The 22,370-nt window shown below is 39.6% G+C and overlaps 1 protein-coding gene across 1 annotated transcript in view; it reads right to left on the bottom strand.

The window, feature by feature from the left end:
• The window catches only part of LOC126419822 (putative fatty acyl-CoA reductase CG5065), a 174,561-nt gene that overhangs the window by 54,522 nt on the left and 97,669 nt on the right, over nucleotides 1-22,370 (bottom strand). Inside the window, exon 5 of the mRNA XM_050087052.1 lies at nucleotides 20,164-20,356. Coding sequence (XP_049943009.1) covers nucleotides 20,164-20,356 — 193 coding nt within the window. The remainder of the gene's footprint in view (nucleotides 1-20,163; nucleotides 20,357-22,370) is intronic.

Raw genomic sequence — 22,370 nt, 5'->3', positions numbered from 1 at the left:
GAGGTATGTGGCTTTGGTTGTTCTGATTGAAATGAATGCTTTTCTTATTTTCTGCATATGTAATGCAGTACTCTCCTTTAGATTTACTTCATAGTCTCTGCCTACCAGAAGACTTCTCACTTTCATGATAATGTTGGTTATGACCTTTTTCATATATTTCAATACTTCCTGCTTAGTGGGAATTTGTTACAGTATATTACATTAAATTCACAGTTTTATTCATTAAAATATTTTTACTACACAAGTTGCACCTTATGAATCTTTGATCGATAGACTGCATTGTTGTAACTTTATATTCTTGTTTTATTAGTTGATGGCTGACTCACTGAAGAGGTCAACACCACAACTCAAGCAGGCTGGATGAAGTGGCGAACAATAACCGGAGTCACTTGCAATCACAGTATGAAAGATAATTTAAAATCAAAAATCTATCGCACTGTCATCTGACCAATCACCTTGTATGGTTGTGAGTGCTGGCCGACTACAGTTGAGACAGAATGCCATCTAAGTGTAATGGAAATGAAGATGCTAAGGTGGACAATGGGCCTCACTACGTTAGATCACATTTCTAATGACAGCATTAGGCAACAGTTTGGTGTTGCACTGATCCAAGACAAGACACACGAGAGTCGTCTTCGATGGTTTGGGCATGTTTGACAGGCTGGTGATGACTCTATTGCCAAGGCAGGTTACACACTTGAAGTCATCGGCAATAGACCCAAAGGATGACCTAAGCAATGTTGGGCTGATACAGTTCATAAAGACATTAAATACATGAACATCCGCCCAGATGCAGCCCATGACAGAGTGAAATGGAGATAATGGACACATGTTGTGGACCCTGCTGGCACGTGGGACAAATGCTGAAACAAAAGAAGAGTATACAGAACATTGTGATACAGATGATTATCACGGGATGACCTATAGTAAGTTGTTTTATGTTTTATTAGCATATGACAATATATAAATAAATATTTTACCTACAGTGTGCACACATAAGTATGTGACTGTGATTGTTTTGCCCCAGATGTTTCACAGGAATTGACATTAGCATTACACCATTATAATCGATGTGTAACATGCAATATTGACCTCCATTTAGTAGGTTCTTTTTTATGATTATATGTCATATATATTATCTTTAACTTTGATGTTACTCCCCTTAAAGTTTGGTGTTGTATAAATAAAGTATGCAACTGTTCTCTCATTTTATTCCTTAATTTACCTTTGACTTTGATGTTACTCCCTCTACAATTTGTTATTGTTATATGTTACTACATATTACCACTAAATGTAACATTTACACTGTCATGCTATTATCATTGTTGACTTTACACAGGGACTGAAGATGTCATAATGTAGCTCAGAAAATGGTTGCTCAAATAAAATAATAACTTGTAATTTAGATGGCTGAAGGTGTTTTGATTCAATATTTTACAAAAGTGAAACACAGAACTGTGAATTGCAGCCTGTTGTGCTTCGTTGTCACAATTTCCAAATTCCATGTCTCGTTTAATAGTGTTATTTTATGATGAATCTTATTGGTAATCAGTAGTATCCTCTTCTAACTGACTGGTTACTATGACTAGCTCGGACAACATTGCTATGTTTTCATCTTATGACACACAGTGTATAGTGTGGCCAGCACTCATTTAAAGCAATGAGCTAAAATATTACTTCTCATTACAGACTTTGACACCATCATCTTTCCATTGAACATTGGGTAGAATACCATTCGTGTACGCAGGTGCAGGGCCCACTAATGTGCAGGGCCCACTAATGTGCTGGCCAGTAGCATTTGCTAACTCTTGCTACATGGCTAATCCAGAACTGCTGCTGTTACTCAACTAAACAGTCTCCAACAAAATTCATTCACAAAAGAGCAGGTGAATTTCTTTAACTGCAGCCAGCTATGCATTAAATCATTTAAAAAGTTTTTAGTGATAGATTTCAGACTAATGTCTGTGCATGAATAATAGCCAAAAACACAGAAATGTGAATTTTAGCCTGTTGTGCTTCATTGTCACAATTTCCAAATTCCATTTCTTGTTTAATAGTGTTATTTTATGATGAATGTGCAATATACCATAGCTAACTGAGAAATAACATAGTTTTTAGATCTAAGGAAATTTCTCTTTACATGCAGGGGTTTGAACAGAACTCACCTCATAATATAATATAGGCTGTGAAGATATTACAAGACCTTTCCAGAGAATTTTTTTAAGAGTATGTGAATTGAAATATTTATTTGGACATATTACAAACTACTTGAAGACAAGGTAATCATGGATCATGTGTGGTTACAACAGTACAAAGCTCCAACACTTTTTGCTATTCACGTGCATGAGTTTCTTTGATTAACAATTTGAATATCATAGGACTGGGTTTGATTCAGCAAAATCTCCAGCCTCATTGACTTGGCCACCAAAAAGCCCAGAGTTCACTGTGGCAGACAGCTCTTTATGGAGAGCAGTCAAGTTCTGTGTTGCTTAGCATTGCTACATGACTAATGAAAAAATGTGCAACAGTGTTGAGGAAGTCTTCTGAAGCATAATTCATGAGACGGTCTACCAGATGTTAAGGAGTGAATGTAGATGCATATAACTCTGTGTAAGGCATGATGGTGCTCATTCATATCTGCTGACTAGATAATTTTTGTATGTATGTGCTTCATTATCTAAGACACTGTCTTGATCTAGTAGTAACAGTACTTCTTGGACAATCTGTAGGCTGAAGTGACAGAAAATATGGAACAGTGATAATCAGGAGATGATCCAAACAGCAAGTAAACTAAGAAATAAATGTAACAACAAGAACCACAGTAAATAATTAAACGTTTTTATGGGTCACAATTATATCTTGGTCTTTGAGCAATACATGAGTTGGAGAGGGAGAAAGTCCTTGCCATCCTTTTAATAAATAAAATACAAATTTTATTTCAATTATTTAACAGAATCCAAGAAATTATTAAGAGGATAGAAGAAAGTAGTTGGAAGAAATGTAGGGAAAAACGAGAATTTGAATAAGAATTTGTTAGTGAATAACCTAGAATGTATGTTTGTTATGTTTGGCAGAATAAAAAGTCAGTTAGGTGTGAGTATGTATATAGACAGTTGATCTGTCCAAGCAATCAAGAATCTTGATGCTTTTTGCCTGTTATTGACATTGATATCAGTTCCAGGAATTCCAAGACTTTCAAGAATGTTTTAGGTTGAAGTTGGTTAACAAACAATGAAAGAATATTTTTTCATGTATAATTACAAATTAACAATTTTCTAATTTTGTACTGTATAACCTTGCTTCTTCTGAATTTCATGATTCTAGGTCAATGGAAAGTATCCTGCAGATTATGATGAGTGAGTCTGAGAGTATCAAAATATGTGAGATAAATGACCATATCTTTTGATTGGATTGACTTAGAAGATTCAATTTTTTTACATCACCAAGTTAGCATAGATCTTATTATATAACAAATTTCAACTTGATAATTCTACCAAGTCCTGAGAAAAGGGATTTTTAATAGTCAGACAGACAAACCAACAGACAGCAGAGTTATCCTATAAGGGTTCCATTTTTACCAACTGAGGTATGGAATTCCAAAAACTAATAGTAATGATGTACCAAGAATAATGAGCCTGGTGTGGTGTTCTGAGAAATATTTCATGATTGACAGTAAGGATAAATAAATAATTGATAGTGTACCTGGTGAGCAGTTCCATTGATCACACTGAGAAATATGTTATGAAATAAAATTATACAGGCAGTTGGTTTGGCTATTTACATACTCGAGTAGCATACATTAAAATTTTGAGTACCCAGGTGCATAAGACAAAATATTGCATAAAAGAAGATATATTTCACTGTGATCTCCATTCCATTGTAGTTGTTTGAATCATTCTTAATGGTGCCTACAAAACTGGGAGCACATTCTCCACCATATATTTGACTTTCATAATTCATTTCATTGCTTTTATACTCTAGGTGTTTTTTTTTTTCATGTTATTCTATACTTGTATCTCTTTCTCTTTATTGTCTAAATTCACCTTACACATCTTCCTGGAACTCTGCTCAATTACTGTGGAGCTTCATAGTTCTCTAACCAGTAACACATCGCCATTGGCATGTGATCTGAATGGATAAGTATTCAGCACAGTAGCATCAGGTGATCTAACAGTGTGTTTACATCAGTGGTTCTCATATCTAAGACAAGCAGTAGAGATTTTGTAGAAGTAGAACAAAGGTGAACTGCTTTTGTCTCTACAGCATAATTAGGTATCAGGTCAGCCAATTGTAAGACACCTCTTCAGACAAGGAAAAATATTTCAAGGAATAAATCTCATTCAGGTTCTATCAATGACATTAAGTCAGCTTCCTACTATTATAACAGATCTGTTGTGCCTTTTGGTCCACTCCATCCCATTAGTGTTCTTAAGCAATTAAGGTGTCCTCTCCCTTTCATTTCATTGACACTGCAAAAGGAACATCTTTTAACCACTTTATTTCTGTTCAAGTCCAACTAATGGGGATGCAAGATAAAATAGTTTTGATGTCAGATGTGGGGCTGTTCTTAGCAACATTTCTGACATCATGTATCACTATAGGGAACATGGGAGTAGAGAGTAGGAAGAAAATCCATTCAACCTCTCCAACACAAATACTGTAAGAAGGAGAAGGAGAAGGAAAGGAGAAGGAGAAGGAGAAGGAGAGGGAGAAGGAGAAGGAAGCCTAGCAGAATCTGTCAAAAACAGGCAGGTTACACAAATAAGAAGGAAGCATGCCCAAAAGCCCAAAAGAATCTGTTTGAACCAGCCACATTACAGGAAGAGTAAATGAGACCATCCAGAATCATCAGAACTTGTAACAAGATGTGCAAGTTAAGACAATGTCACTGGACTACAATACGAAGAATAATGCAGGCAGGTCATATCAGTTTTATTTACTAGGTTATGTTTCGACTATGTACCATGAGTCTTGCCAGTAGCCATGTGGTATAAGTGCTAGGAATTAAGGACGCCTATACCTGGGGGCTACACACCCCCACTCACTCCGGGAAAGAAAAAAATGTAGTGTAGTCAGGTGTTTTTCTTTCAAGAAAATCATTTAAAAGTCAGTATTATGCAAATTTTTAACAGTGAGTACTGGAACTTTATAATGCCTGACTAAAGGTCACCATTTGTCTTTCAAAATATTAAAAATAGTGCATACCCCGAGGTCTAGTCCCCCTGCCCCACAAACTATCATACGGGCACCTTTGCTAGGAATACACTAGTGTTAATTAGTAAGTCTTTAAATGGAAATAAGCTAGAACTGAGGGAATTCAACAAAAATATGAAAGCAGCTGTCAGTTTGGAAGATAAAGCTTTAGTATTTTAATAGTAAGATTAAAAGTAACTGGGGTGCAAGGACAAAATGAACAATGTCTGACAACACCAATACACTTGGTCTAGCGTGGGAAATTCTGGAGTACAACTATCCAGATAAAATAATGATTGATTTTTATGACTGCCACATGCTCTGAGACAGGCAGAATTTTAGGAATCAATAGCTTCATGGAGTAATCATATCAATGAGCTATCAAAATTGTTTGGAATGAGAGTGACTGAAGCAGCACAACTAAGAAGTGCATTAGACTCAGTATATGCCACAGGACAGGTATGTTTCATATAAGGTTTAATGAATGATAGGATGCAGTCTATTGTCAGGAGTCAAGGAGAAGAAATAAGATGAGTGATTCAGTAGAAGCCACATTACAAGAAGAAAGTTCATTACTGTTGATAAAAGAAAGGGATAAGTTCCCTACAGCAGCCTGTAAAGAAGTAGACCTTAGGCAAAGCAGGGAATTGAAGTGAGGGCAAATGGTTTCCGACTTGATGCTATCATTATGAAAAACAGGACATATAGGTACCAAATGTATGAGGATAGTTATCTATGAACGATGTCACAATATGCAAGATTGTAAGACACCTAAATGTTACAGATGGAATCAGTATTGATGTATCGGGTCAAAGGGTAGAGAGATGAGATTAGTGAACCCAAAGGGAAATGATGAAAGTGGAACACAACACCATCACATGTCACCACAGTAAAATGGAAGATTAGAGTCCAAAACTGCACAGTGGAAAAGAGATAATTATGGCTGAGTGTCGTGATGTCAGGAAATATGTAAAATTATTACGTGATAGACAAGCACACAAAACCTCCTACAGGAGGAGCAGCTTCTGAATAAAAATTCATTATCAAATATATTTGGAGACTGAAAGGAGTCATGCAAGTTGCAATGGACATATTAGGATCTACAAAACTGTGTTCACTCATGGTGGGAATGGTACCAGTAGAACACTGATTCCAAGTCAAAGGAAGAGGATAGGACATTCCCTTTAAACAGGTTGAGATTTTTTGAAGAAGCAAAATGATGTGATAAAAGAAAGTTCAGAACTCAAGGTCAGAAAATTTCCTGTGAACAGTACATGAGAAAAAGCCATTGGTTTTCCAAGAACTCATAATCAGGTGTCACAAACAAAAACCTGTAAAAGTATGAAGTAAATCCCACACAAACTGTGCAAGAAGAAAATGAGTGGATGTCACAAATGGGGAACAAATAATCTGCTTGGTATGGACAAACAGAGATTGAGGTTTGAAACTAATACAAGTCATGAGGTAACTAATATAGGCATATTGTAAAAGGATGAGTTATCAAAACAAGATTGGATATTACAATAAGATGGAGGAAAGAACAAATTCTGTTTGTGAAACAGCAGAGCATTTCCTCGTTTGATATGGAAGCAGGAGGTACTGAAAGACATTTATGTACCAGAGTCAATGCTATACATAAAACAAGAAAAATGTTTAATAAACCTGCTACATACAAATGAGTTCAAGTGTGACTTATATTCAGTAATGGCAGAACCAAACATCAACGTGCTACTTCTAGAACACAGGGAGGTGGGTCTGACATATATCTAATCTATCTCATGGATTAACAATGAGGGTTGGTGAGACAGCAAGTCAGGATATGGTTTTTAGGCAGTTTCCCACTTCCGTCTGGTTTGTCCTGGGCTGGTACCCTCATCCCACCTTGGCTATATGCAATGCAAACATTTGTGAAAACATTCTTATAATTACACATGAAATTTACTTGAGGCAATATTATTAGAAGGAGAGTTGCTACTCACCACATAGCGGAGATGCTGAGTTGCATGTAGTGAGTAGCAACTTTCCTTCTCATAATATTGTTACATTCCACCCTGCATTTTCCATTGTTTGAAATTTACTTGAGACACAGATTGATGGGGGTACACAGATTCCTTCCCAGGGAATGATGTGAATAGGATACTGCTGACCATAGATGTTTAGTCTTTTTAAGCCCATAATCATCAACAAGGCAGAAGAGTTAGTGAGAGTACTGCCTGATAGGATAACCCAGGCAGGACTAAACCAAATGGAAACATTTAGGAATTGCACAGTTCATGTAAGGGAAGCTGGATGTATAAGACATTTAAAAGGAGAGGAAAAGTAAGAGTTAGATATGCTCTGTAGTCAATATTGTGATATGTTTTACTTAATGGGTGACAAATTGTCACACACTGAAACAATGATGCGTGCACTTCATGTATTACAAAAGCATACATGGAATGTCATAAATGTCCCTACAGAATTCATGAAGCACAGAAGAAAATTGTATAAGAATGTGTAGAAAAAATTTTGGAAGACACTGTTGGAAGTCAAAGACCAAGGTTTGTGCCCTAGAAAGGGGATGCCAGCAGGCAAATAAAATATAGATTCATGACAGAGTACTAGAAGATGAATGACATTTTGGTTGGAGAGGCTTTCCTCATCCCTAATGTCAGTGAAATATTGGACCAGTGGGGAGAAGAGAAATATATTTAGCTATTGGATACAACCACATATTTGGAAAATGAAAAACCGGGTGAACTTCCTTTACTTAGAATACATGAGAATGCCCACAGAACTAAAAAATTCATCAAGCACTTTTCAGAAGTTAATGGATGCTGCTTTGTCAGTATTACAATGAAAAAATTTTCTAGTATATTTGAATAATATTATTTGCTATGGAAGCACACTAAAAGAGCATGTGCAGTATGGGTATAGTTGGTCCATTAAGTGTAACAGAGACAAGAAATAGATACATACTAACATTTCAATTAAGGACCAGGTAAGGTTGCATGGTGATTAGCACACTGGGCTCACATTCAGGATGGCCATTCAAATCCCTTTCTGGCCATCATGGTTTAGGTTTTGAGTGTTTTTCCTAAACTGCTCCAGGCAAATGCCAAGATGGTTCCTTTCTAAAGGGCACAGCTTATTTCCTTCCTCATCCTTTCTTAATCTGCATTGTGCTCCATCTCTAATGATGGCAATCTTCCTTGCTTCCTACCTTTACTGTTTACTGTAGTGGCTCCAACAGAGCACCAAGATGCTGAGACAGTAACAAAAAATTGTGGAAGAGGCTATATTGCAGCTGAGAATTCTGTTAGTACTATAAAATGAGGAGGGATTGAATTTTATTAGCAAAGTACTCACAGAAGTATGCAAAATGAAGTGAATCAAGGAGGTATAAACAACAGTATTCCACCCACAAAATAACAGACCGTTAGAGAGAATGCGTATGACACTAGTGGAGTACATATGACATTTTATAAGTAAGGAGCATAGTAACTGAGATCTATGGGTACCATTCAAACAGTTGTGTTCAACATGATTCCACAAAATAGTACAGGATACATTCCATTTGAACTAATGTTTGAAAGAACAGCTAATATTCTGGTAATACTACTGTGAGAAACAAGAACTTTTCAGTACAATTACAAGGTATAAGTGTATCAACTTACAATGTGGATGCAAGAAACCCTCCAAGTGGTGTGCAAGAAATTAGGAAAGCAAAAGAAACCAGTACAGCTCAGTATGGCAGAATGCAGAATCCTAAATAATTAGAGATATAATACAAAGTTTTGCTAGACAATGTAACAGTGAGAAGTGGTCAATTGAAGAAGTCAGACTCACAATTTAGAGAACTGTATGAAGTAATAGTGATAGATTAACTGAATGTAATGATCAAAACTGACAGGAACAAGATAACGAAGGTGCCTGTGAATATATTGAAGACCTATCTTTAATGTATTATACTTACAAAGTCTGTCCCAACAGAAGTGAGTAGACTATAGTCATTTTAATTTACAGATGAGAATGTTTCATTGTATGCCGATATGTTGTGCTGTGGTGTAATGAAGGTACAAGGAATCTTGGATAACATTGTGAAGATTCAGGAAATAGAGGTACCTCCAGGAATATGTTACCACGATGAGGTGGAGATTACAAACCAACACAAAATACTGTAACATACATGAATTTGAAAACTATGATAGAGAAATTTTATAAGATAATCAGAGTGGAAAATTAGGTAGCTCAACAGTGCCAAGAGAAATTAAGTAAGTTAAGACATTAACTATAATGAAAATTCCTGGATGGAACATACAGAAAATTAAGGAAAAGCAACCACTGACCTATAGTGGATCAATGTTTGGAGCACAGAAACAATGAACAGAAAATGTCATTGACACTAGCTTTTGAGCACTAGCACCTTTTCTAGCACTAGTGCTCACATTCATGTACACACAACCACGCGGAAATTCAAACACACTTACCCATGGCCACAGCAAGACTAATTATTGATACTCAATTATTAATAGCAGTTGCCTGAGCTGATAGTTGTGAGGAGGAGATGGGAAAGGACTGATGTAAGGGACAGTGGGAAAGAGGCAGCTCTTTAGCCAGATGATTTCATGGCTGCACAACATGATGAAAAAATGCAGCGGTTACAACTAAAAGAGATACAGGAAAAGGGAAGGAAGAACTGAGAGGGGGCAAAAATGGAGAGGCCATTTGGATACTCTCTTCTAATACATGATTCTCTGAACTTGCATTTTAAATTGACTCATGTTCTCAGTAACATTTGACAAGTTAAAGGACTTAACTGGGTACCTTTTATTGATGCACTGATTTCCCACCTGGTCCCAGATATAGCTGAGCGTTCACAATGTTTGTTGCACAAGGGAACTAATGTGATGTCCCAAGACCATTGCAGGAACATATTTCCTGTGGGCACCGGTCTTTTCCCTACTGTCTTCTGTCCACACCATTCCTTCTCTGTCCAGATCACGCACTGCCATCTCCCACCAATCTTCCTCCCCCACCCTGCACCCCTCTATGTGAGCATTCTCCCACTCCTTCTCCTCTCATCTCTCTTCTGCCCCCTTTACAACACCTCTCTCTTCTCTTACCTCTCACTTTCTCCCTCTTCATCTTCACGTTTATCTTCTTTTCCCTCCCTCCCTTTTTCCCCTCTCTGTTCCCCCCTATCCCTCTCGCTGTTCTCCTCTCTCCCTCTCCCTACATCTCTCCTTGCATTCTTCCCTATCCCCTCCCTACATCCATCAGCTAAGGGAACTGTTATCATCGATCAAGCTTAAATAATTAGTCTTTCTGTGGCCACAGGAGTGTGCATTTTGGTGTCTGTGCTGTTGTGTGTGCATGAATGTGTGTGCTATTGCTAGAAAAAGAGCTAGTGCTTGAAAGCTAGTGTAAATGCTATTTTCTACTATATGTTTCTGTGTCCTATGCATCAATCCACTACAGCTGAGTGGTTGCCTTTCCTTAATTTTACATAAGGTAGATTTTAGTAGAACTGAATGCAATCTTATATTAAGCAACAAAGTGAAGTAAAATCTAAAGAAACTGGAACACACAAAAGATTTGGTTCAGCAGTTGCAAAAATGGGGAATCTTTAACTCTGTAGGATAAATCAGAAAGAGATTGATCATAACTCTGGACAAGACTAATGCTGCCTGTTGTAAGACTAATATAGGCAAAGGAGGTCAGGTCATAAAACTTCTTATACTCTCCAAAAAAGAAGAAGCTGTAGTACGAACCACACTGTCAGGGTTGATTCAAACTGCAAATTTAGTTGCAACTAACAAATAGTTATTATGAAACAGGATTCTAAAACTACAAAATTAGCAAAATTTGCAAGCTACTTATTAAGACATGGATGACAGTTTAAAAAAGGCTTGCTGCATTCGTAATGATTGCTGAACAAATTATTGTTCAACAAAGTAGGTACTGAACATGAACTGTGAGTCAGTGACATAGTGCATACCCAAAAGGGTATTTTGGCACCACATGTAATAAATCTGGGGCAAATAGTTAAGTATTTAACATTTATTTGTCACAAGGTGGAGCCACTGAGTCACAGACAGGCACAATTGGAAAAAAATCTCATTCACACACACAAGGGATCTTTCTCTGTGCACTACTACCTGACTGTATCAGACATGAGTAGCAGTCTATTTGAGTTGGGTAGTGGGAGTAAGGAGGAGACATGGGGCAAGCAGGGAGAGGGTTAACAGCGTAGAGACAGTGGCAGATGCTAGTGCTGATTGAAGGAGCATTCAGGGACATGGCTGAGGACAGGATAGAGCTGCTAGGTGCAGCTTCATTAGGTGAGGAGGCTGTGCTGGGAGGGTTATGGGAGGAAAGACAGAGAAGTATAGAAGAGGAAAGAATCTGTAAGTGTGTTGGTGGCGTGGAAGGTGTGTGTGTGTGTGTGTGTGTGTGTGTGTGTGTGTGTGTGTGTGTGTGTGCGCGCGTGTGTTCTGTTACAGGAACAGGGAACATGATATAGGCAGATGGTGGACAGAGACAGTTATTCCATCCTGAACTTTCAGCTTTAAGATTGAATCAGTATGATCTCACGAACATGAGAGTCTCAGTACCTGTTTCAGAGGTTGGCAGCTACTTACTTCTGAAGATAATGGACCTACATATATTTGTGTCTGGTAATGTTGTCAGTTATGTGATTAGTGCCTTGCTAACTGAGAATACAACACTCAATATGTATAAGATGTTAAGGTGAATAATTAAAAGGGAAAATACACACATATACAGCCAGGAAATGAGTATGTACATACAAATACCAGTTAGAAATTGTATGCTAAACTTTCAGCATGCTAATTATCATGTAACAAAAAGATAAAGAAAGCAAAATGTATAAATAAACATTTGTAATGTGTCCTTGTATGTGCATGAGAAGTGCACAGATAAATTATTATAAGTAAAACATTTCCCATAGATTGTACATAGTTCGGAATGAGGGACACACGACAGTTGCACATGCTGAGAATCTGTCCCAGGCCATCAGTTTTAATGAGTTTGGATTATTACCATTTGTCACAGGTAAGTGTTTGGAAGATACCAATAAACTTGTACTTGAATAGCAGAATGAATTACACTGAGAAAAAAATACGAGGGTTGTTTTTTAAGTACGGGCCGTTTTCATTTTAAAAAAAAGATACAAATACTTTTGTAAAAAAACTTTTATTTTCTGATTCTACATGGTTTTACCTATTTTTCTACATAGTTGCCTTGTTTATTTAAGCACTTGTCATACCGTACAACTAAGTTTTTAATTTCCTCTTCAAATAATTCGGCCGCCTGCTCCGACAGCCAAGAGTTCACGACCACTTTCACTTCACCATCGTCATTGAAGTGCTGACCACCAAGATGGTGTTTCAGGTACCGGAAAAGGTGAAAATCGCTAGGAGCAAGGTCGGGGCTGTATGGTGCATGGTCCAAAACTTCCCAGCCAAAAGAATCAATCAAATCCCGAGTTTTTTGAGAGGTGTGAGGCCTAGCGTTATCGTGCAGGAGCAAAACTCCTTTTGTCAGCCTGCTGCACCTTTTGTTTTGAATTGCTCTGTGGAGCTTCTTTAAAGTTTCTCAGTAGGCATCTGAGTTGATTGTCGTTCCTTGTGGGATAAAGTCCACTAGCAAAACACCGCGCCGGTCCCAGAACACAGTTGCCATAATCTTGCACTTTGACAGCGTCTGTTTGGCTTTGACCTTGACGGGTGAGGTTGTGTGTGATATGGGATACCCATGTTTCATCTCCAGTGACAATTTGGCTCAACATGTCATCCCCTTCTTCCTCGTAATGAATCAAAAAGTCCAATGAAGTGGCAAATCTCTTCCCTTTGTGGTCCTCCGTGAGGAGTCTGGGTACCCACCGAGAACACAGTTTCTTAAAGTTTAGGTTTCCAGACACAATTTTGTACAAAACCGATCTTGAAACTTGTGGAAATTCCAAAGAAAGAGTGGAAATTGTGAATCTTCTGTCCTCACGAATCTTTGTTTTGACTGCAGCCACCAAATCATCAGTGATCACAGATGGCTGGCCTGAGCGTTCTTCATCATGGACATTTTGATGGCCATTTTTAAACTCTCTAACCCATTGACACACTTTACCTTCACTCATTGCATTCACGCCATAAACTTCTGTTAACTGATGATGAATTTCGGCAGCTGATAGGCTTCTCACGGTCAAAAAACATATCACTGACCGTATCTCACACGCGGCGGGCGATTCAATAATCGTAAACATTATAAAGTAGCACAGTGATGCATACACGTCAGCTACAGAGCTGCAACTTGCATCAGTGTGAATGGGAAGGATGCTGGCAAGTGGCTTGTTGCAGCATCCGCGCGAACTACGGGACTAGACACGCGAACGGCCCTTTCTTAAAAAACAACCCTCGTATACAGCACTACCCAATAACCATGTGTGTGAATATAAGTTTACTGATAATAGTTGTAATTTATTACTGTTGTTTGTATTGTCTGTGTTGCAAGTACATGTACAACACTCTTTCCAATTAGTTTGGAGGAGAAAAATGTTTCCACTCATTTTGTGTAAAGACTACCATGGTAAATACCACAGATACTACAAAGTTACCTTTAGGACAATGAGAGAGATCTGAGGACCTAGAAATATACAAAGAGAATCCTCAGGGAGATAAAAATGAAGTATATGTAAAAAATAGATGATGAAGTATACACTCTAAATGATTAATGGAAAATCTCATATGAGATGTGAAACAATTACTAACAAAGAGATAGAGGGGCTGGCCAGTACTTACCTCAGCTCAGTACAGCCGATAGATACACATAAAACAGAACCAAAAATTTATGTTCCTAGCTTTCGGAACAAATGTTCCTTCATCGGGGAGGAGAGAGGGGAAAGAAAGGGAAGAAGGGAAAGGAGATTCAGTTACTCACAACCCAGGTTATGAAGCAACAGGGAAAGGAAAATAGGGAGGGTAGCAAGGATGGAGGCATGGTTGTCAGAGGGAAGCCAAAGATATTCTACTGTAAGTACTGTGCCAGCTTCAAACCAAAGAGGATGCATACAGAAGTAAAGAGGTATATAGTATAAAGATAAACACAACTATGTAGGATGAAAAGATGCGTGAATGGCTAAAGAGGAAAGGGAAAGAGGAGAAGACTGAAGAGTAAATGGGATTGAGGTTGTTTAACGTAGGTTCAGTCCAGGGGGATGGCGGGATGAAAGGATGTGTTGGAGTGCAAGTTCCCATCTGCGCAGTTCAGAGGGACTGGTTTTGGGTGGGAGAAGCCAAATGGCACATACGGTGTAGCAGGTTCCTAGGTCCCTAGAATTATGCTGGAGGGCATGCTCCGCTACTGGGTATTGGGCATCTCCTAGGCGGACAGTTCGTCTGTGTCCGTTCATGCGCTCAGCCAGTTTAGTTGTTGTCATGCCGATGTAAAAGGCTGTGCAGTGCAGGCATGTCAGTTGATAAATGACATGTGTAGTTTCACACGTGGCCCTGCCTTGAATTGTGTATGTTTTACCAGTAGCAGGGCTGAAGTAGGTGGTTGTGGGGGGATGCATGGGGCAGGTTTTGCAGCGGGGTCGGTTACAGGGGTAGGAACCGCTGGGTAGAGAAGGTGGTCTGGGAATATTGTAGGGTTTAACAAGGATGTTACGGAGGTTAGGGGGGCGACGAAAGGCAACTCTGGGTGGTGTGGGGAGAATTTTGTCAAGGGATGATCTCATTTCAGGGGTTGACTTGAGAAAGTCATATCCCTGGCGGAGTAATTTGTTGATGTTTTCAAGGCCAGGATAATATTGGGTGACAAGGGGGATGCTTCTGTGTGGTCTGGGGGTAGGAACATTGTTGTTGGATGGGGAGGAATGTATTGCTCGGGAAATCTGTTTGTGGACAAGGTCTGCAGGATAGTTGCGGGAGAGGAAAGCATTGGTCAGGTTATTGGTGTAATTGTTGAGGGATTCGTCACTGGAGCAGATACGTTTGCCACAAATACCTAGGCTGTAGGGAAGGGAGCGTTTGATGTGGAAAGGATGGCAGCTATCAAAGTGAAGGTACTGTTGTTTGTTTGTGGGTTTGATATGGACAGAGGTGTGGATGTGACCTTCAACAAGATGAAGGTCAACATCCAGGAAGGTGGCTTGGGTTTTGGAGAAGGACCAGGTGAAATTCAGATTCCTTTTCCTGCCCCATGCATCCCCCCACAACCACCTACTTCAGCCCTGCTCCTGGTAAAACATACACAATTCAAGGCAGGGCCACGTGTGAAACTACACATGTCATTTATCAACTGACATGCCTGCACTGCACAGCCTTTTACATCGGCATGACAACAACTAAACTGGCTGAGCGCATGAACGGACACAGACGAACTGTCCGCCTAGGAGATGCCCAATACCCAGTAGCGGAGCATGCCCTCCAGCATAATTCTAGGGACCTAGGAACCTGCTACACCGTATGTGCCATTTGGCTTCTCCCACCCAACACCAGTCCCTCTGAACTGCGCAGATGGGAACTTGCACTCCAACACATCCTTTCATCCCACCATCCCCCTGGACTGAACCTACGTTAAACAACCTCAATCCCATTTACTCTTCAGTCTTCTCCTCTTTCCCTTTCCTCTTTAGCCATTCACGCATCTTTTCATCCTACATAGTTGTGTTTATCTTTATACTATATACCTCTTTACTTCTGTATGCATCCTCTTTGGTTTGAAGCTGACACAGTACTTACAGTAGAATATCTTTGGCTTCCCTCTGACAACCATGCCTCCATCCTTGCTACCCTCCCTATTTTCCTTTCCCTGTTGCTTCATAACCTGGGTTGTGAGTAACTGAATCTCCTTTCCCTTCTTCCCTTTCTTTCCCCTCTCTCCTCCCCGATGAAGGAACATTTGTTCCGAAAGCTAGGAACGTAAATTTTCGGTTCTGTTTTATGTGTATCTATCGGCTGTACTGAGCTGAGGTAAGTACTGGCCAGCCCCTCTATCTCTTTGGAAGTATACACTCTGTAATATTGGAATGTAAAATATGTACTGAATTACAAATAGAATTTGTATGTGCCTTTCTTATGATGATATATTTAAGGCACATTGTTTAATGCTCATTAATTACTCTAGGGATGAAAATTTCATTATAGCTGCATGAACTAACACAAGTGTAATGTGGTAAGGTGACATAAGCAGGTGTTAAAGCCAAGCAGCCATCATAAGATGTGCTGTCTGCTTAACCAAAGTAAAGCTTTTAGGGGACTGGTAATGAAGAGGAAGTATACATTTCATAGTTGTCATGATCCTGATAAGGCCATCACACTCAAAACTCTAGAGAGATATCTTTGTGTTGAAAAAGTTCCAGAGCCTAGTGAGCCACAAGGGAAAGATTGCCATATACGAGACACAATGTCTGTAGAAACAGGAAAAGTTCCAGAATCCTTGTGGTAGCTCAGGGGTGGCATCAGAGAGAATTCAGTCTGGAGAAAAGAGCCATAAGTGAGTAGCCATCCTAGAAGCAGCCATCAGGAGAATGACAGTCAGGGAGCTATGAAGTGACAGTGATTGAAGTCATGAGAGAGTGAATTTATGCTGAGGCAATCTGTAAGAAACTAGTAATATATGGCGAAGGAGTCTGTGGTCTGGTTGGATAAGTATTCAGCAAAGTAGTATTGAGTTATAACAGAGATCGTAGTGTGCACATAGAATAATGGACATCAGTAGTTCTCATTTCTATAACAAGTAGCAGAAATTTGACAGAATTAGAATAAAGCTGAACTGCCTTTGTGTCAACTACATGATTAGGTAAAAAGCCAGCCAACTGTAAGATACCACTTCTAGTAAGGCAAAAGCTTGAAGAAATAAGTCCCAGTCAGATTCTGTCAATAACTAATTAAACCTGAGGAACTTCCTACCTTTACAATGGGTCTATTGTGCCTGGAAATCCACTCCATTCCACTACCTGTTCTTAAGCAATCAAGAATTTTTATCCCTCTCACTTCATTGACATTGCAAAAGGAGTTCCCACAACCATTTCATTATCACTTAAGTCCTGGACACAACTAACAGGGACTCAACCAGCATGCTGCATGCTGAAAAGGGCTGATAAAAATGACAATGATAATGGATAACAAATTTAATAGCTATGAAAGTCACAAATTCTGCAAAGTCCTCCATAGTTCACAGTTTCCTAATCATAAACTAGTTTTACAAACTTTTCATTTGCCATGTTCTGTCTCTTAACCATGCCACCTCCAATACCATTAACATTTCCTTCTTGCTTCCATGTTTCTCATTTCCTCCCTTTCACATACTTTTTATCATTCAAACACATTCATTTTTCTAACATTTATAGTACATATATTATGAAAAGGAAATTTGCTACTCACCATATAGCGCAAATGCCGAGTAACAAATAGGTACAATGAAAAGACTGTCACAAATAAAGCTTTCGGCCATAAAGGCCTTCATCAACAATAGACGTATACACACACACACACACACACACGGGCGCGTGTGCTAACGCAATTCACACACATGCCTGGACTGCAGTCTCAGGCAACTGAAACCAGACTGGAAGCTGCAGCACCAGTGCAGGGGGGGGGGGGGGCAGAAAAGGAGACAGGGAAGGGGCTGGATGGGTGAGGACAGTGACTAACGAAGGCTGAGGCCAGGAGAGTTACAGGAACGTAGGATGTATTCCAGGCAGAATTCCCACCTTCGCAGTTCAGAAAAGCTGGTGTTGGTGGGAAGGATCCATATGGCACAAGCTATGAAGCAGTCATTGAAATGATGAAGGATGTCATGTTTGGCAGCATGTTCAGCAAAAGGGTGGTCCAATTGTTTCTTGGCCACAGTTTGTGGGTGACCATCCATGCTGACAGACAGCTTGTTGGTCACCATGCCCATATAGAATGCAGCATAGTGGTTGCAGCTTAGCTTGTAGATCACATGACTGGTTTCACAGGTAGCCCTGCCTTTGAGGGGATAGATGATGTTCATGACCAGACCGGAGTAGGTGGTGCTGGGAGGCTGTATGGGACAAGTCTTGCATCTTGGTCTGTTACAGGGGTATGAGGCATGAGGTAATGGGTTGGGAGCATGGGTTGTGTTAGGGTGGATGAGTATATTGTGTAGGTTCGGTGGACAGCAGAATATCACTGTGGGAGGGGTGGGAAGGATAGTGGGCAGGGCATTTCTAATTTCAGACATGACAAAACTATAGCCTCACCCACAATTACTTCTCCTTTGAGGGCATTACCTATGAACAAATTCGGGGTACAGCTATAGACACCTGCATGCCACCATCCTATGCCAACATATTCATGGGCCAACTAGAGGAATCCTTCCTGGAAACTTTCAAACCTAGACCCATCACCTGGTTCAGATTCATTGATGACATCTTTGTGATCTGGATTGCGGGTGAGGACACCCTATCTACATTCCTGCAATACCTAAACAACTTCTCCCCCATTTGCTTTACCTAGTCCTGCTCAACCTAAAAAGCCACCTTCCTAAGTGTTGACCTCCACCTCAATGATGGCTACATCAGTACTTCCGTCTATATCAAACCTACTAACCACCAGCAATACCTCCATTTCAACAGCTGCCACCAGTTTCATTCCAAGAAGTCCCTTCCATAAAGCCTAGCCACCTGTGGTTGTTGCATCTGCAGTGACCAGTGGTCCCTCTCGAAATATACCGAGAGTCTCATTGAAGCCTGGACAAACCGTAATTATCATCTTAACCCTGCAAAAAAAAAACAAATCTCCTGTGCCTTATCTTTCCAGTCTCCAACCACCTTCCAAAGTCCCACCGTCTGGCCATAGAGGAGCATTCCCCTCATAACTCGGTACCACCTAGGACTGGAGCAACTGAATTACATTCTCCACCAGGGTTTTGTTGTGCCCTGAAGTTATAAATGTCCTATCCACTATCCTTCCCACCCCTTCCACAATGGTATTCCAACATCCATCGACCTACACTATATACTCATCCATTCTTACACAATCTCACCTCCCAACTCCTTACCTCATGGCTCATAACACTGTAACAGACCTAGATGCAAGATCTGTCCCATATTTCCCTCAACCACCACCTACTCCAGTCTGATCACAAACATCACCTATCCCATCAAAGGGAGGGCTACGTGTGAAACCAGTCATGTGATCTACAAGGTAAGCTGCAAACACTGTGCTGCATTCTATGTGGGCATGACAACCAGCAAGCTGCCTGTCCACATGAATGGCCACCAGCAAACTGTGGCCAAGAAACAAGTGAACCACCCTATTGCTGAACACGCTGCCAGACATGGCATCCTTCATTTCAATGCCTGCTTCACAGCCTGTGCCATATGGATCCTCCCCACCGGCATCAGCTTTTTGAACTGTGCAGGTTGGAACGTTCTCTGCAATACATCCTACATTCCTGCAACCCTCCTGGCCTCAACCTTCATTAGTCACTGTCCTCACCTATCCAGCCCCTGCCCTGTTCCCATTTCAGCACTACACAGCCATCATTCCACCATCACACTCAGTCTTTTTACTTCTTTCCTTTTTGATGACTATGTCTATTGTTGATGAAGGCCTTTATGGACGAAAGCTTTATTTGTGACAGTCTTTTTTGTTGTGCCTATCTGCAACAGCATCTCCGCTATATGGTGAGCAGCAACTTTCCGTTTCATAATATTGTTACATTCCACCCTGGATTTTCCATTGTTTGATTATCATACAGCTATCTACTTCTTTCAACTCTTCCTTTGTTTATTGCTAAATTTTATTCACAGACTTGATGTTTTACATTACTTATTTGTCTGACTGCATTTCAATCCCATCTGTAGCATTAAACTGTTTGCAGTCAGTTTGTGAACTTCTCCTTCCTTAACATTCTGCTGGAATATTTCAGTGTTTCTCTAATGAAACATTAAATGTATAAAAGCAAAATCTTGTGAAGCAGTTTTTTTAAATTATTTCAGACCTTTCAGTTCCTTTTTTCCATGCTGCAAGTATTGTAGCATTGACAGCAATATCTACCGGCATGTAGTCAGCCACACAACTCCTACGTGAATAGCTGACATGTACAACACCCATTGATGCAGCGATTAAAAGACCAACTGGACCATTGAATGTATCTCCCCATCCTGGAAATGGTTCTTTAGTTGTTGAAATCACTGGAAAAAAATACTTTCATTTAGTAACAAAGATACATATTATAATTATATAAAATTTTATAAAATTATTAGATTTTTAGAAATACAATCTTAAATATACTACAAAATAAAATTTGATATGACACACATACTGAACACTCTCTTAAAACTTTCAGAAATAGATATTCCATGAAGCTGGAAGATGCAGCATTAGGAAAAGTGCTTTGTCAGAAGCTTTTTGTTGAAAGAATTATGTAATGAGTATGTATGCAGTGATCAGCCACTTATGAAATATTTTCCTATTTTCATTAACTAGTTGTTTAACATTCCCAGGCTCATCTTCAGGTGTAACATGCAGAAAAATACATTTACTTCTACATTTACGTACACATCCCAAAAGCCACAGTATGGCACACAGCAGAGCATACTTTGTACCATTACTAATCATTTGCTCTCTTATTCCACACACAGAGAGAACAAGGGAAAAATAACACTCTATATGCCTCTGTATGACCCCTACTTTCTCTTATCTTATCTACATGGTGCTTATGTACAATGTATGTTGGTGACAGTAGGATCATTCTGCAGTCAGCTTCAAGTGCAGGTTCTCTAAATTTTCTCAATAGTGTTTTGGGAAAAGAACATTGTCTTCCCTCCAAGTATTCCCAATTGAATTCACAAATCATCTCTGTAGCACTGACACATTGATAGAACCTACTAGTGACAAATCTGGTAACCTTGATTTCTTTCATTAATCCATTTCAGTGGGAATCCCAAATACTCAAGCACTACTCAAGAATGGGTCACACTAATGTTCTGTATGTGGTCTCTTTTATAGATGAGCCCTACTTTCCTAAAATTCTCCCCATAAACCAAAGTCAACCATTTTCTTTCCCTATTACTGCATATATGTGTTTGTTTCATTTCAATTAACTTTGCAAGGTTATGCCTAGAGTGACTGGCACAAAAGAAGAGTTCTCAAGGTCACAGCCACTGCCTGTTGCGAGCAGGGGCTGTGGGCTGTGATCTGACTGCCTCTCAGCTTTGTTGCCATGTAGGTACCATTAGCTGTGCAGTAAGTCAGAGAAGCAGAAAGCTCAGTGTCACCATGCTATATCAAATCTGTGTCATTGGCAGAATCTCCAGACATGAATGAGTGTTTTAATTCTCCAAGAAAGGGATACAAATGTGAACAGAAATCGATTACCTTTGTTGATTTTAACAAAGAGCTCATGGGTAGAACTGTACTTGGATATTATGACAGAGGAGAGGATCCAACGGCTAAAAACATACAGGCTGACCTCATGAAAAAATTAATTACTTGGGCTCAGAGGCCTCTGGTCTTCATCTTCTCTGCTCCCTTGGTTCCAAATTCAAGAAGTGTAATGATGGACGGAAATTCTTAATGGAACACCAAGACTTGCAGCAACAAGAGCTAAGTTTTTGTGTGCAATGCACTTCTTGTGTGCTAAAGACATGAGGCCTGTAGTGTATTTCGATGAAACTTGAGTTTCACAGAACCACACCAATAAGTATATATGGCACAACTCCAAAGGAAATGGCGGTTTGAAAGTGCCTACTGGTGGAGGTGGCCGATTAATTATTGCCCACACTGATTCATTAACCATAGGCTTCATACCAGGCCAAACTTAGTTTTCATGATGGGAAAAGTTCTTGCCAATCAGATTACCATTCAGAAATGAATGGAGAAGTTTTTAAGAATTGCCTTATTTGACTGTTGTCTGCGCTGGAAGAAGGGTCAATTATCATGATGGATAATGCCAGCTACAACTCCATTCAGATAGAAAAGCTGCCACGTTCAAATTGGCATGAGGCAGATATTATGGAGTGGTTAAAGAGAAAGAATGTTTCATTTTCAGTTGATGAAATGAAGGCTGAACTCCTGTCTTAGGAAGAAATCATAGGTGCCAAAAAGACATGAATTACATTAACTATCAAATGAAATGGGACACCAAGTGATATGTCTACCACCGTATCACTGCCAGCATAATCCCATTGAATTGATATGGGCCCA

Source organism: Schistocerca serialis, chromosome 9 (genome assembly GCF_023864345.2).
Source record: "Schistocerca serialis cubense isolate TAMUIC-IGC-003099 chromosome 9, iqSchSeri2.2, whole genome shotgun sequence".
Lineage (NCBI taxonomy): Eukaryota > Metazoa > Arthropoda > Insecta > Orthoptera > Acrididae > Schistocerca > Schistocerca serialis.
Note: the sequence above shows the minus strand (reverse complement) of the source record. Positions and strands in the feature narration are given on the sequence as shown.